Below are 12,750 nucleotides of genomic sequence, written 5' to 3'. Positions count from 1 at the left end.
TTCCCCCTCGGTGATAATTTCCCATCGGAGATATTCCCGAAGTAGCATGAATTGGATATTAAACGACATTTGTAGCTTCATGATTGGAGGTCGGTTAATGCCGAAGCTAAGTATAATTTCCCCGCTCTTGACGGGTAAACAAGTAGCCTACACCAGATCGGCATTAACTTATACCTCTCTTGATGGCTCAGTGGGTAGGCCGTCGACTGGAGTCGTTGGAAGGTAACTGTGTCGAGGGATCGAGGCCTGGCAGTACCGATCCATTTGTCACTTATAAAATTCCCCTTTGGTGATAATTCCCCATTGGGGATATTTCCGAAGCAGCGTGAATTGGATATTAAATGACATTTGTAGCTTCATGATTTTATATTTATATATATATATATATATATATATATATATATATATATATATATATATATATATATATATATATATATATATATATATATATATATATATATATATATATATATATATATATATATATATATATATATATATATATATATATATATATATATATATATATATATATATATATATATATATATATATATATATATATGGTCCTCTTTTGCATAGTGGTTACGAGCGAGAAGAGCTGAGCTGTATTCCATGTTTCATTATAATCCTTAACACCAGTGCGCCATATAATTAATGGCATTGACTGTTGACTCAGTTTATTAACCGGAGCAGTCATTCACCTTAGAGCAATCGCATATTAACATTAGATTTTGAACCCTTGCATATTAACATTAGATTTTGAACCCTCGCATATTAACATTAGATTTTGAACCCGGAAAAATCCCCAGTGTTTGTGCTTATCAGCGTTGTTCTCAGAAGCGATGAGAATTTGAAATATGTATCAACTTGAAAGTTTATTGATAGAGAAAATGTATTTAATTTTATCAGTAACTAAGCGGACCAGTTGTCAAAGTACGTAAAAAAAACTTTTTTTCTAAATTCCATTAACTTTTTCATCGATTCAGCTGCCATTAAGGAAAAATATCTCCCAAAGACGGTTTAATGATAAGAGGATATTTGGACATCCGAAGAAAATTTTCGATGGCACAGCTTTTTGTTAAGGTGTAAAAGTGACATACGATGTGAGAGATTGCAATGTCCATCGAAAATAATACAACCCCCTCCTTCTTCCCCTCCTCCCCCGCCCCCTCCTGGTTATCCTCGTTATTATTATTATTATTATTATTATTATTATTATTATTATTATTGAAGTGACATAATGACAATTTCACGCTGTCTTTGGTACACCACTTGAAAGCACACTGTCAAGCAGTTCGACCTAAACCGATAGAATCCCGTAGGGATGTAGTGCCGTCATTGCACCTCACATGGTGCACTGTAGACATTACTTAGGTTCTTCGCAGCGCCCCTTCACCCCCTAGCTGCAACCCCTTTCAGTCCGTTTACTATAACTCAGTACCCTTTCTTAAGAATTGTTTTAGCATTATTTTCAGCGCGTAATGACCTCATAAGTCCCAGGGCTTGGCCTTTGGCCTAAATTTCATATTCCTTATGTTCCTAAATTGACAGAAGTAAAATATTTCGAGTTTTTCTCAGTTATTGTCAACTGGTAACCTATCAAAGATGCCTTGGGTTTCCGATTTTCTTTCCCATTCACAAGACCTATGGGGTATCTCGGCTGCTGTTTGTGGTCGCCATACCAGTGCTCTCAAAACTTGAATGGTGCCATAGCCTCTGTACCATGGCTTTTCAAACTAGGTCTTGAATTCTCTTGTAGTTTTGTTATTTGTTTGTGGTTTTATGTATATAAATGTATTTAGATACTTCATAAAATTGTATAGCCTAATTGGAAAGGCCCTAATATTTGGAAGTGAGACAGTCGTACAGCCTAGAAGTGATTGGCACAGTGTCTGTAGAGCATAGGATTGACGCGTTGTTGATGAGCTTCTTTGTAGGTATATGAAATGGTTAATACTTTGGATGGTGTTGAGGACGCTGAGAGGGTTTAAAAGTTTCTGGTTTGGTGTAAAAGTGGGTCTGAGGCTAAGGGTGTGTTATGTCTCCATGGCTCTTCCATATCTTTTTGGGTGGAATGATGCAAGACGTCAGAGAAAGGAAACCAGACGTAGGTGCAGAGTTGTGGGAGAAGAAACTAAGCCGTGAAAGTAGTGTAGAATGTTCATGTTCAAGTTGATACAGTACTGTCAGGGTAAAGTGAAAAAAAGCTGCAGAAACTTATGAAAGAAAGTTGAGAGTCAGTGCGAGCAAGATTAAAATAGATGTAGCTTTGTTTCATTGTTTAGAGTAAATGAAGCAGATGCTGGTAGAAAGGGAGAATAGGAGAGTGGCAGTAGGCGAAACGCGGAAGGTAGCAGGATTTTTGCAAAAGTTTGGGAAGAGACTGTTTTATTGAAGACAAGATGTGTATGTATGAAGGAGTTGTTGAGTCAACTGTCTTTATGGAAGTGATGATGGTGAATGCATATGGAAAAAAAGTGCTCAAGCTGGAGAGATGGACTGTGTAGTATAGGCAGCAGACGAACTGATAAGGTAAGAAATGTGGAGATACACACCTAGAAGTGGTAAAAATGTTATTGGTAGACAAAATGTTGGATCAAAGTATTTTTTAGGTGGTTCAGTCATGGGGAAAGAATGGACGATAATAGCTTAGTGAAAAGAGGCAGATCTAGGGAGGGCTGGGTAGATGGGCGGAAAAGACATTGGAAATCAGATGTGTGCAAGATGGGGTAAGTGGTGTAATTAGTGTATTACACACATATATATATGTGTGTGTATGTATGTATATATTTATTTATTTATTCAGTAGGGTGGGTGGCTCTCGAATGTTACCCCTTCTTTCTTTAGCAATTACTTGGCGATGCAGTTGTTATCCAGAATCTTCATTTCGAACTGAGCGAAAATCTTGGCTCACAAGATAAGTTATGTCCAAAACGACTGGAATAATGAATACAGTATATCGATATAGTATATAGCCTAATTGTTTTAACCTAGTTTTCCTAAAATTCATAAACGGTCCCTGAGAATGAAATGATTTGAATATTGAATTCATAATCATCCACTATTGTGAATTTAGGCCGTTTGTTAGCCAAAAAGTTCTTAAATATGCAGTAAGGATTCTGAGGGCAGCTAGGTCATTGAAACTCAGGTGTGTATTCTTGTTTATGGTTATGGTTTTGTGGCACTATCTTTGTTTTACTCTTCCCGTGAGGTACAATGATCCCTTGTCTTTTCATAGGGTTTCTGAAACATCCGTATTCCTTAGCACATGTTTATATACCACGCAGGATCCAACTCGACGAACTTCTGACCTGTGAAACACGTTGCCTCATCGTGGACTCGCCACAAGAGCGTCGGATTCAGGATGAGCCAGGCTATGTCACAGCCACACGTGAAGGAGTTCCCTGTTGAGAGTAGCAAAGTTATGCAAAGTGACCATAAATATTCAGAAGTGGAAATTCATATGGAACAATTTTATTGGTTTTACAGATGGCAAGGTCATCAGTGCCTTTTTTTTCTTTTCAGGCAGGAGGTTAGGTTAGGGAAGGGATCCTTTATCATCACTCATTGCCACCTACTCCAAACTCGTAGGGTCTGCTGCAGTTTTAGGGAATGGTGTTTTGATTGATTGGTCTAGGTCTAGGTGGAGCCGGCCTTATGCCAGCACTGACCTTTGTTCACAGGCTGATATCGTCGTAGAGAACGCGTTACTTTTAGGTCACCCATCCAATCATTGACTAAGCCCAGCATTGCTTAATTATAGTGATCAAGAGAAAGTGGTATCACGAACTTGTTATTACAGTATGTACGGCTTTGGGTTTAAATTGAAATGAAAGTTTTAATAATTTGTTGTTTTTCATTAGTTTAGTTTGTATTTTCAGGTGATTCTCTTGATTTGTTTCATAAACTTTTTCTTCACATTTTACGTTATTCTGTGAAGGCGTGGTTGTTGTTTATGAATTTAGAAATATTGTAAATAATAATAATACTGAACATTTTGCTAAAGTAAAATACGAAAAACTAAAAAAAAATTGAAATTCTAACAAATTCAGAAAGCTACAGGCAAAAGTGTTGGCAGCAATTTAAACTGGATTTTAGTTTCTGTTTTCACTTCCCTTCCCCCTTCCTCCCCCCCCCCTTTCCTTTATTTATGACTAACCTGCTAAATAAAGCATGACGTTCGCCTCGAGCAAAGGCCTCCAGATTTCCTCTTGCAGTACCTGGAGTCTGTTGGAGTTCAATGTCAGTTTTCCAGTGATGCCTGGAAAAGGTCGTTGTGTCTCAGTCTTTTTCTTAAGGATATTTGGTTAAAATACAGTTCCATGGCTTCCTTTAGGTCTAAAGATTCTTGTGAATAGTTTGCGGTAAGTTTGACCCTGAGTGTGAATAGTTAAATGTTGTATAAAGGTATACATGAAAAGCTGCATGTGTGTAGCTTACAGTAAGCTTGAAGCTACAAGTGCATAATTTACGGGGCTTATATTTGCTGTGAATTTAATCCACAGGCGTGCAGCAATTTAACTGTATCTTCAGGGCTACAGGTGTACAGATTTCTGTGAAGTGTAGTGTTACAAGTTTGTAGTTTACTATGTGTCTGAGACTAAAAGCATATAGTTCACTTTAGGCTTTAAGCTACAGGTTAACCTGTGAGAAGTTTGGTGAAATTTACTTTTGAGTCTTGCATAAAGGTAGAGTCTAAAAAAGATGGGAGACAGGATCCCACTGAAGTTAGAATCTCCTCTTAAAAGAACATTTGTTAAAAAAAATTGAAGATATTAAAACATTTCACAGGTTTTTGTAGGGTACATTGGCCTGATGAGCATTACGAGGTCAGTGGATTAAAAAAATGACTTTAATCTTGGGTACAGTAGACCAGGGTCCCAAAGAGTAGGTTCAGTGGACCAGGGCCCCAGAGAGTACCTGTAAACGAGATAGCAAATAACCTTGCCAGCAGTATATCTAGAGAAGGAACTTAATTGTGCGAATTGACTTTTTTCAGGCCTATTGAGAAGGGAAAGACGAAGAAGCACTCAAATAAGAGAGCATTATTCCAAAAGGGGACAGGTAAATTGAAAGCTTAAATGGATGGGATGATGAAAATTTTGCGATGGCAAAATAGAACATTTTTTCACGTCATGATTTTCAGTTTGAATTATTGCTTTCAAGACAAGTCAAATAAAGAGAGAAGTACTTGGCATTAAAATTACGAAAAGGAGCAAATGAAGGAGAGGGAAAACATGGTTAAAACCTTTTCCTTGAATAGCAAATTGGTCCACAGTTTGATGGACTGGCAGAATTAGAGCTGATGGTTGAATTGAGTTTTAAACCCCCTTTCATTCATTTTTCTGAACCACAAGGTATAATGCAGACTAAAATTGATTTACATTCTCGTAGCTAACCCCCAAGAAATTAAGGATCAGTTGTAATTAGAGCTTGGACATGTTGGTATGCAAGGGAATTATTTATAAATGAAGCGGAATAGAAGAGAAATGCATAGACTTCAATTTTGATACTAAAGGAAAGAAAAAACAACAGTATCATAGTTCCAGGTTTCATTAAGGCTATTAAAATATTGTAGAAATGATCGTATCAAAACCGTAGCTCTACAAATTTTGGATTGAACTGTGTTTGAAAGACCATTGAATTTCATCTCGGTGCTTCCATGCTGCTTGCTGTCCCCAACAACCACATTTTCTGTACTTCCATAGATTAATATGAGACAACTGAACACCGAGTCCGCCGAGCAAACAGTAGACCGAAGTTGTAAACCACAGGCAGATTCGTTGCCCTTTATTTTACAAGAGCTGTTATGACTAAACAACTCTAATCCATAGGGCTGAGGAGCCTTAATAACTAACTAGACTGCCTAAACTACATTGAAGATCTAGTCTCTAAGAGAGACATGTAAGGTTGTTTTGCTTTTCATAGAGTGGGATGCCTTAAAAAATGGTCGAATCTTATCGAAGATAGCGAGAACTCTTGAGAGTAGTACAAGCATAAGGCTGATGGGGGAAGTTCCACTGACTCCAGATCCTATGTATTCATTTTGGCGGGGTGGGGTTACGGTTAGGAAGGTCAGTTCAATAAACATAAGCAGTTTGGAGTTTGTAACGAGAAATACAGTTTCTGGAATGTGTTAGTAATTATACGTAGTACTAGAATTAGCCATCCTAATACTAACCAGAGAAGGCTTCAGGGTCCACATCGCTGATCAGGTTACCCTGTAGGAGCAGTGTGTTATTTGCCCCGCTCATGCGAAAGGCGTCTTTTGGAATCGACTTCAAGCTGTTGCTACCCAGTTCGAGGTAGGAGAGCTGCTCGTTGTGGGTGAAGGTCCCTGGAGGGAGAGAATCGATATCATGGGAAGCATGATGTCAACTTGAGTATTGCAATCCCCTGTGTCCTGTTGGGAAATTTCACCTTCTTTCTTGCCATTTCCACTTTCTCATTATTAAGATATTGTTTTTTATCACCATTATTGTCATGTCAAATGCTTCTCATATGCACTCTTGTTATTTTTACTTTATTAGGAGTTGCTTTTTCCCCATTCCTACCAGTTGGGTTCTCTTCAAATTTCAGAGGTTTCCATTTCATATATCTCTCCTAGTACCTCCTTTGTGCCAGTTATCCGTAACTTTTAGGTCTTTGTATCCTTTCCCTTACCACTTCCGAATTCTTCATTCTTATACTAGTTTATCCTTCTCCATTCTCTCCAGATGACTTTCTACCTCTTCCATATTACCACATGTCTCCCTCTTTCAAGAATTCTAATGCCATGCATTCTATGCAAACAGTTTTCTATTATTTAAAGTGTTTTAATATAATTCTTTTCACCATCCACACTTCATTTCCATAATGGAAAGCTAGTTCAAAATTACCCTTACATTCTAACTTTTAGTTTCTCCTAATATCTGCATCCATTCTAATTTTGGCTTCTATTTACACACTTGAATTTTCTACCCAACCTTTTGCACACATCCTGCCGCCCTCCTTGTTTCACTTTTAATATGACTCTTCTTCACTCATCCTACCACCATCTATTACATTGACTCCCAAATACTAGCATAAATCAGCTGCTTCCATTCTTCCACCAACCATATCGATATACAGTGGTCCTTCTCTTAGCTTTCATGTACCCTAATGCTAACTTCCAGTCAGCATTTTCACATCACTTCCATAAAGGAGAGTTGGCTCACTTTGAGTCAACGCTCCTTTATGGAAGTGATGTGAAAATGGCCCCTTCACAGATTTGAAGTTTTGTTTCAAAGGACTTCTCAGTTGTTTCCCAGCTTTCTCGGAGATCGTTCACGTAGTTTTGCAATTCATACTGCAATTAATTTTTTCACCTTCCGGATTTCCATTTACTCTCTGAATCTTAATACTGACTGCCTGTAATTTCAACAGTCTCTGTTTACAGTCATGTTTCAAGTCTTTCACAAGTTTATGCAGCTTCTCTAAACTAACATCTAGCAATATCATATGCAAACATTCTTGATTCCTATACTTATCCCCAAACTTGCACCAACATCTGTGGTCCTTTCCCCTTCTTATCTCTCTCGTCACCGTAACCACAAGCGTGTTTTAGTGCCTTGTAAATATAATACCTTGTCTCAAATCCACATTTTGCATCAAAGCAATTAAACTCCCATTCTGCTTATTTTTGAGGATATAAGATTCTAAACTTTTGAAGGTGCTGCTACACTATGATATCTACCATCCATTTTCATTTGACCATAATGGAAAACAGTGTAGGTGAGTCACTGTTTCGCCGTTTTAGCAGCCCTGGGGAATCAAATAGTTTACATATAAGGGAGTAATTGCCATTTTAATTGGGTTATTTGGTAGATAGCATCCTAATGTTTGGTAGGTCGCGAATAGCTCGGTAGATATCATACTATAGTAGCACCCTTTTGAATACTCAAAGAAGTCAATGGAAGGAGATTCCAATTCACACACTAAACTCAGACTGCATCCACAAAAATTGAACACAACCTTCCCAATAAGTATAAAGATTCATTTCATTTCTGGTACATTTATATTCCTTTTGAGAACAGATAAATTGTTGACAATCATCGCACAGCATTAGAACTAGCCTACAAAAATAATTTCATTTTAAAACTCAAAAGTTTATACAGTAAATCCAAGGAGAGTGAAGAATTCAGTTTTACTAAAATCACGATTATTAGTGTACGACATTGACTACAATGACAAATTGTAGGTACCAGGTTATAAGATTATAGAATGAAGACTCGTGGAATTATGTAATTACTCATAGGAGTTTCGAAGGGCTGTTAGATTTTTTATTTCAGATATTTCAGCTATTCCCCATAATTACGGGATAGTTCTGGCCCAAAATGAGGCTCATTATTATTTCAGTACATGAAACCTATTCGTAACTTTCATACGCCAGAAAGCTGTCAATATTCAGGAGAGGATTGTTACCAAGGGAAAAGAAAGAGATTGCAAGCACACAAAACATTCACATCTTTCATTCATATGAAAATACACACGAAATCTGCTTACCATTAGATATTTCTGTCAGGTAGCAAAAGGCAAAGTCAGCATATGCAAGGGCTGGCAAATACCACGTTGCTGTAGGAGGAATCACTCCGAAGGGGAATCCACGAAGAATGAGCGTCTGAAGTGTCGAAGAGTTTAGGAAAGGGAACTCCGTCAGTGCATTGTACTGGAAATCAAGTCTGTTCAGACGGCTGAAGGCCGAAATGTCTGGGATATACCTGATATTGTTGTTGATCAGAACGAGTGCCTCTAAGGTGTCGAGGCTTCCCTCCAATGCGAAGTCGTCGATTGTAATCAGTGCTGAATCTCTGATATCTATATTGACGAAGGAGCAAGTTCCCAGGTCTCCCTCTTGCAGGGCGTTCACGTGAAAGTTTCCTTGGATGACGAGGCTCCTGAAGTTTCGAAAAGGGAATTCTCTGCTGAAGATGTATCTGAGTTGGCCATCACTCGTCACGTTCGAGCAATTGATGTCCATTGTGACGTTGTCAATTGGTGTGCATGCACAGGGCCAGATATCACCAGGAGCCGGGCACGGAATAGTTCTAGGCATTGTTTTAGGAAAATCAGGTTTAGTGTTGCCTTTGGAACCATAAAAGGTGGGGTATGTAGTATTGCTAGACGAGACGTCAGAGATACCAGATACAACAGAATCCTGAGAGATGACTGGTTCATTTGCGTGAGTAATTACCCCCACGTGGAGAATTATGTAGAGAATCAATAGACATGAAGTCCTGTGGGAAGCCATTTTATGTTGCGTGTAGAACGTGTTATAATAACTGTAAGTAAAGAGACAGGAATTAAAGTAAAACATTTTCTTAACTGTTACCCGTTTGAAGCGTTGCATTAAGTATTTAGTTTTATGAGTCGATACAACCTAAGGTTAATCATTTTTTTTATTTTAACTGCATACTTATCTGGGTATGTTTAACTGTGATATAAATTTTATTACAAGGAAACTAGGTGTTTTATTAATGTTTCTGTGAGGGCACTACTTCAGGTAAAGCTATTTTATTCACATGGCATTCTGTTCGGTAGTCTCTACAATAGAGTATGAGGTAATGTATGAAAAAAGTAATATTATTTCCTCACAAGCTGATGGTAAGTGTTGAAATAATCAAGTTTTTGCTCTTTATTCTTGTATTGAAAGCCTGAAGACAATATAGAAGAGATGAGGGTATTGTTTTTACAAGTTAAGGGCCAAGTCTAGATAGAGACCGGTTTCGTCATTCTTCAGGACTTTTTTCCTGTTAAGAGACTTACACATTGTTCATTAACTGGAGCTTGGAATTCTTTCAGTAATGTTTTGGGATACAGTCACCATATTTGAACAGTATTCTCTGAGTTTAAGTACTTTATTAAAAAACTTATTTTATCAGGTATATCCAGAATGCTTTAGAAAACTTGTCAACCAAATGGGCATGGCTGCAAAAATCAAGTTTGATAAAGTTAAATTAAAATTCCTTGGATTCATTTCTCCACCGCCTGAAGTTGCTCGGGCGAACGTCATCCAGGTTCCCCCAGCCCCCCACCACAGACCCTGCACTGCGGCAGTAACTGTCCATGATATACTGTAGAGTGAGTGATTCTTCATTGCCTTAGGGTAAAAGCATACCTTAGTTTAACCAGACCACTGAGCTGATTAACAGCTCTCCTAGGGCTGGCCCGAAGGATTAGATTTGTTTTATGTGGCTAAGAACCAATTGGTTACCTAGCAACAGGACCTACAGCTTATTGTGGAATCCGAACCACATTGTAACGAGAAATGAATTTCTATGACCAGAAATAAATTCCTCTGATTCTTCATTGGCCGGTCTGAGAATCGAACGCGGGCCCAGCAGAGTGCTAGCTGAGAACGGTACCCACCCGTCCAACGAGGAACTTGCCTAGGGGAAGCGCGAACTCCCGACATCCTAATAGAACACCAAGACACTAACCATTATACCAAGGAATGATGGATTACAGTCCAATAGTGTGAAAGGAAGCAAGTTTCATGAAAGGAAGGTAGTCAAGTCCACATTTTAGAAGTGGATGGTATTAAGAGCTCATCAAACTACTTGCCCTAGAACAGTATCACGGGAACTGCAATTCCTAACTATTACAAATAGGCTAAGGAAGAGGGCAGCATATGATCAAGGCATCGAGAGCAATGCCTAAAACGATATCTGTAGAACAAACTGGAAGCAGAGACCGTAAGGTACCAGAAGAACCTTACAAAACATTGGTCATTCCGTCAATAATATTGTCTCTCTTAATCCCGTCAGTTCCTGGTGTCTTTCCATGCTTCAACTTCTTAGTTACCCCCTGCACTTTCTAAACAGGCAATTCTACTTGCTTTCTTGGACCTGCACAAACCTTTTCCACTCTCGTGTTGTTCAGTCCTCAGGAGTGCAATCTCTTAAGAAAGATGAATTGATCATGTTGTCAAGAAGAAAGTGAGAGACATAGAAGGCCAGTAATAAAAAATAGAGAAAAATTAGTTGTTCTATAGGGAAGTAAATGCAGAGAGCGAGGTTAATGAGCAAATGGATCTGGGTATAAACTATGCAAATGAGAAGCACTGCTTGAAGGGAATGCAGTCTTGGCATGATAGGGTGAGTATTTTGTAAGATTCTGTCGTCAAATTTTGATTCCCTTTTTTCACCCACAATCACTCCCTGCTGTCTCTAATACCCCATCGTAAAATTTTACTGAAATTTTACAAACATCGTATCTACTCCTTCACCTTCGCTCTAAGCCTAGCCCATATCCCTTGTGTGTGTGTGTGTGTGTGTGTGTGTGTGTGTGTGCATGTGTGTGTGTGTGTATTTAGGGGCGTCTAGATAAAGAGAGAAGAGAAAGGTATCTCTTATTTGCTAGTTCATCCTTTCTGCGCTCCAGTTTTAGTGAGCCGGAGAATGTACAGAGCAAGTTGACAAAATCTTATTCGAAATAAATTATTTTCATTACTGTAAGCATGTAAGATATATAATATTGAATCCTAAATGCAAAACTGCATTTATAGACTGTTTGACTCGGATGGTTGAGGTTTCTTTCTTAGACCCAAGAGCCACACAAATGTATGTTTGGTTTAGCTGTAGACGGCCTTATGTTAGCATGAGCATTTGCCCAAAGGCGGCCTGAAAGATATGGTATGTGAAATGGAGGTAGAGGGCTGGTGTGGCCCAGTAACTCCTCCCGACCAGCAGAGAAAATATTTGATGACAGCGAGAAGAAACAGACAACTAAATTCAAATGAGAATATATATGTGTGTATGTATATGTATGTATATATATGTGTGTGTGTGTGTGCGTTATAGGTAAAACTTTACCTTGAAGACGACGAACGAAGCGTCAGATGAAAGAGCTCAAACTTAGACCTTATTGCAGCTGACTTGACTTAAATAGGGCGCTTGTGAATGCTTACGAGAATAAGGCTCTGGGAATTCAGACACATGACAGGGAGGGAAAAAAAGAACATGAGGACAGGTTCAATGTTTCATTTATTGATTTATAATTAATGACATTAAAGTTTTAATATATTAATGCACGTATATATATATATATATATATATATATATATATATATATATATATATATATATATATATATATATATATATATATGCATATGTTACAGTAAATATGTGAAATCAGGGATTTCATGAAAAACCTAGGGAATGTGTGAAATGACCAGTTTGCTTAGGAACATCTGATCCCCGAGGGCTAGTACTAAACACGGTGAAACAGTGATTCATCTACACTGTTTCGCCGTTTAGTACTAGCCCCTGGGAGATCAAATGTCCCTAAGTTCATTTGATTCCCCAGGGGGTAGTACTAAACACGGCGAAACATTTTACCCCCCAGGGTCTAGTATTAAACATGGCGAAACACATTTGACCCCCCAGGGGCTAGTACTAAACATGGCAAAACAGTGTAGATGAATCACTGTTTCGCCGTGTTTAGTACTAGCCCTCGGGAATCAGATGTTATTAAGTGAATTGGTAATTTCACTAATTCCCTAGGGATTTAGTGAAATCCCTGATTTCACATATTTACTGCCTGACTTCACACATTAGCAAAAGGGAATCACCCAGAGTATGCGCCTTGGCTGAGTGATGCAGCATTGTGGCTCACGTTTGCTTAGTTCCCTGGTTTACTCTTTGCCCAACCGTCCATCAGATCACACAGCTGTAAATAGGTACCAGCGTGCGCTGTGGTTAAGAAAAAGGATGTGGGTCTAGC

At 38.4% G+C, this 12,750-nt stretch overlaps 2 protein-coding genes across 3 annotated transcripts in view; one reads left to right on the top strand and one right to left on the bottom strand.

The window, feature by feature from the left end:
• The window catches only part of LOC136853050 (uncharacterized), a 33,834-nt gene that overhangs the window by 10,406 nt on the left and 10,678 nt on the right, over positions 1-12,750 (top strand). The gene's annotated exons all lie outside the window — the stretch shown is intronic.
• LOC136853042 (oplophorus-luciferin 2-monooxygenase non-catalytic subunit-like) lies at positions 3,156-11,924 on the bottom strand. The gene is made up of 5 exons (XM_067128250.1): positions 11,838-11,924; positions 8,530-9,305; positions 6,188-6,343; positions 4,166-4,267; positions 3,156-3,410 (listed from the first exon to the last, which is right to left on the bottom strand). Exons 2-5 carry the CDS (start codon positions 9,272-9,274, stop codon positions 3,268-3,270), a joined length of 1,146 nt encoding a protein of 381 aa, XP_066984351.1. The 5' UTR covers positions 9,275-9,305; positions 11,838-11,924; the 3' UTR covers positions 3,156-3,267.

Source organism: Macrobrachium rosenbergii, chromosome 26, assembly GCF_040412425.1.
Source record: "Macrobrachium rosenbergii isolate ZJJX-2024 chromosome 26, ASM4041242v1, whole genome shotgun sequence".
NCBI classification, from domain to species: domain Eukaryota; kingdom Metazoa; phylum Arthropoda; class Malacostraca; order Decapoda; family Palaemonidae; genus Macrobrachium; species Macrobrachium rosenbergii.
Note: the sequence above shows the minus strand (reverse complement) of the source record. Positions and strands in the feature narration are given on the sequence as shown.

What these genes read in the sequence shown, in the direction of transcription:
- LOC136853042 (XM_067128250.1), bottom strand. Translation starts at nt 9,274, where the DNA reads ATGGCTTCCCACAGGACTTCATGTCTATTGATTCTCTACATAATTCTC. An exon ending in CCTGACAGAAATATCTAATG is followed by an intron (nt 6,344 to 8,529) that starts GTAAGCAGATTT and finishes CTCTCCCTCCAG; the next exon opens with GGACCTTCACCCACAACGAG. An exon ending in CGTCATGCTTTATTTAGCAG is followed by an intron (nt 3,411 to 4,165) that starts GTTAGTCATAAA and finishes TACTCTCAACAG; the next exon opens with GGAACTCCTTCACGTGTGGC.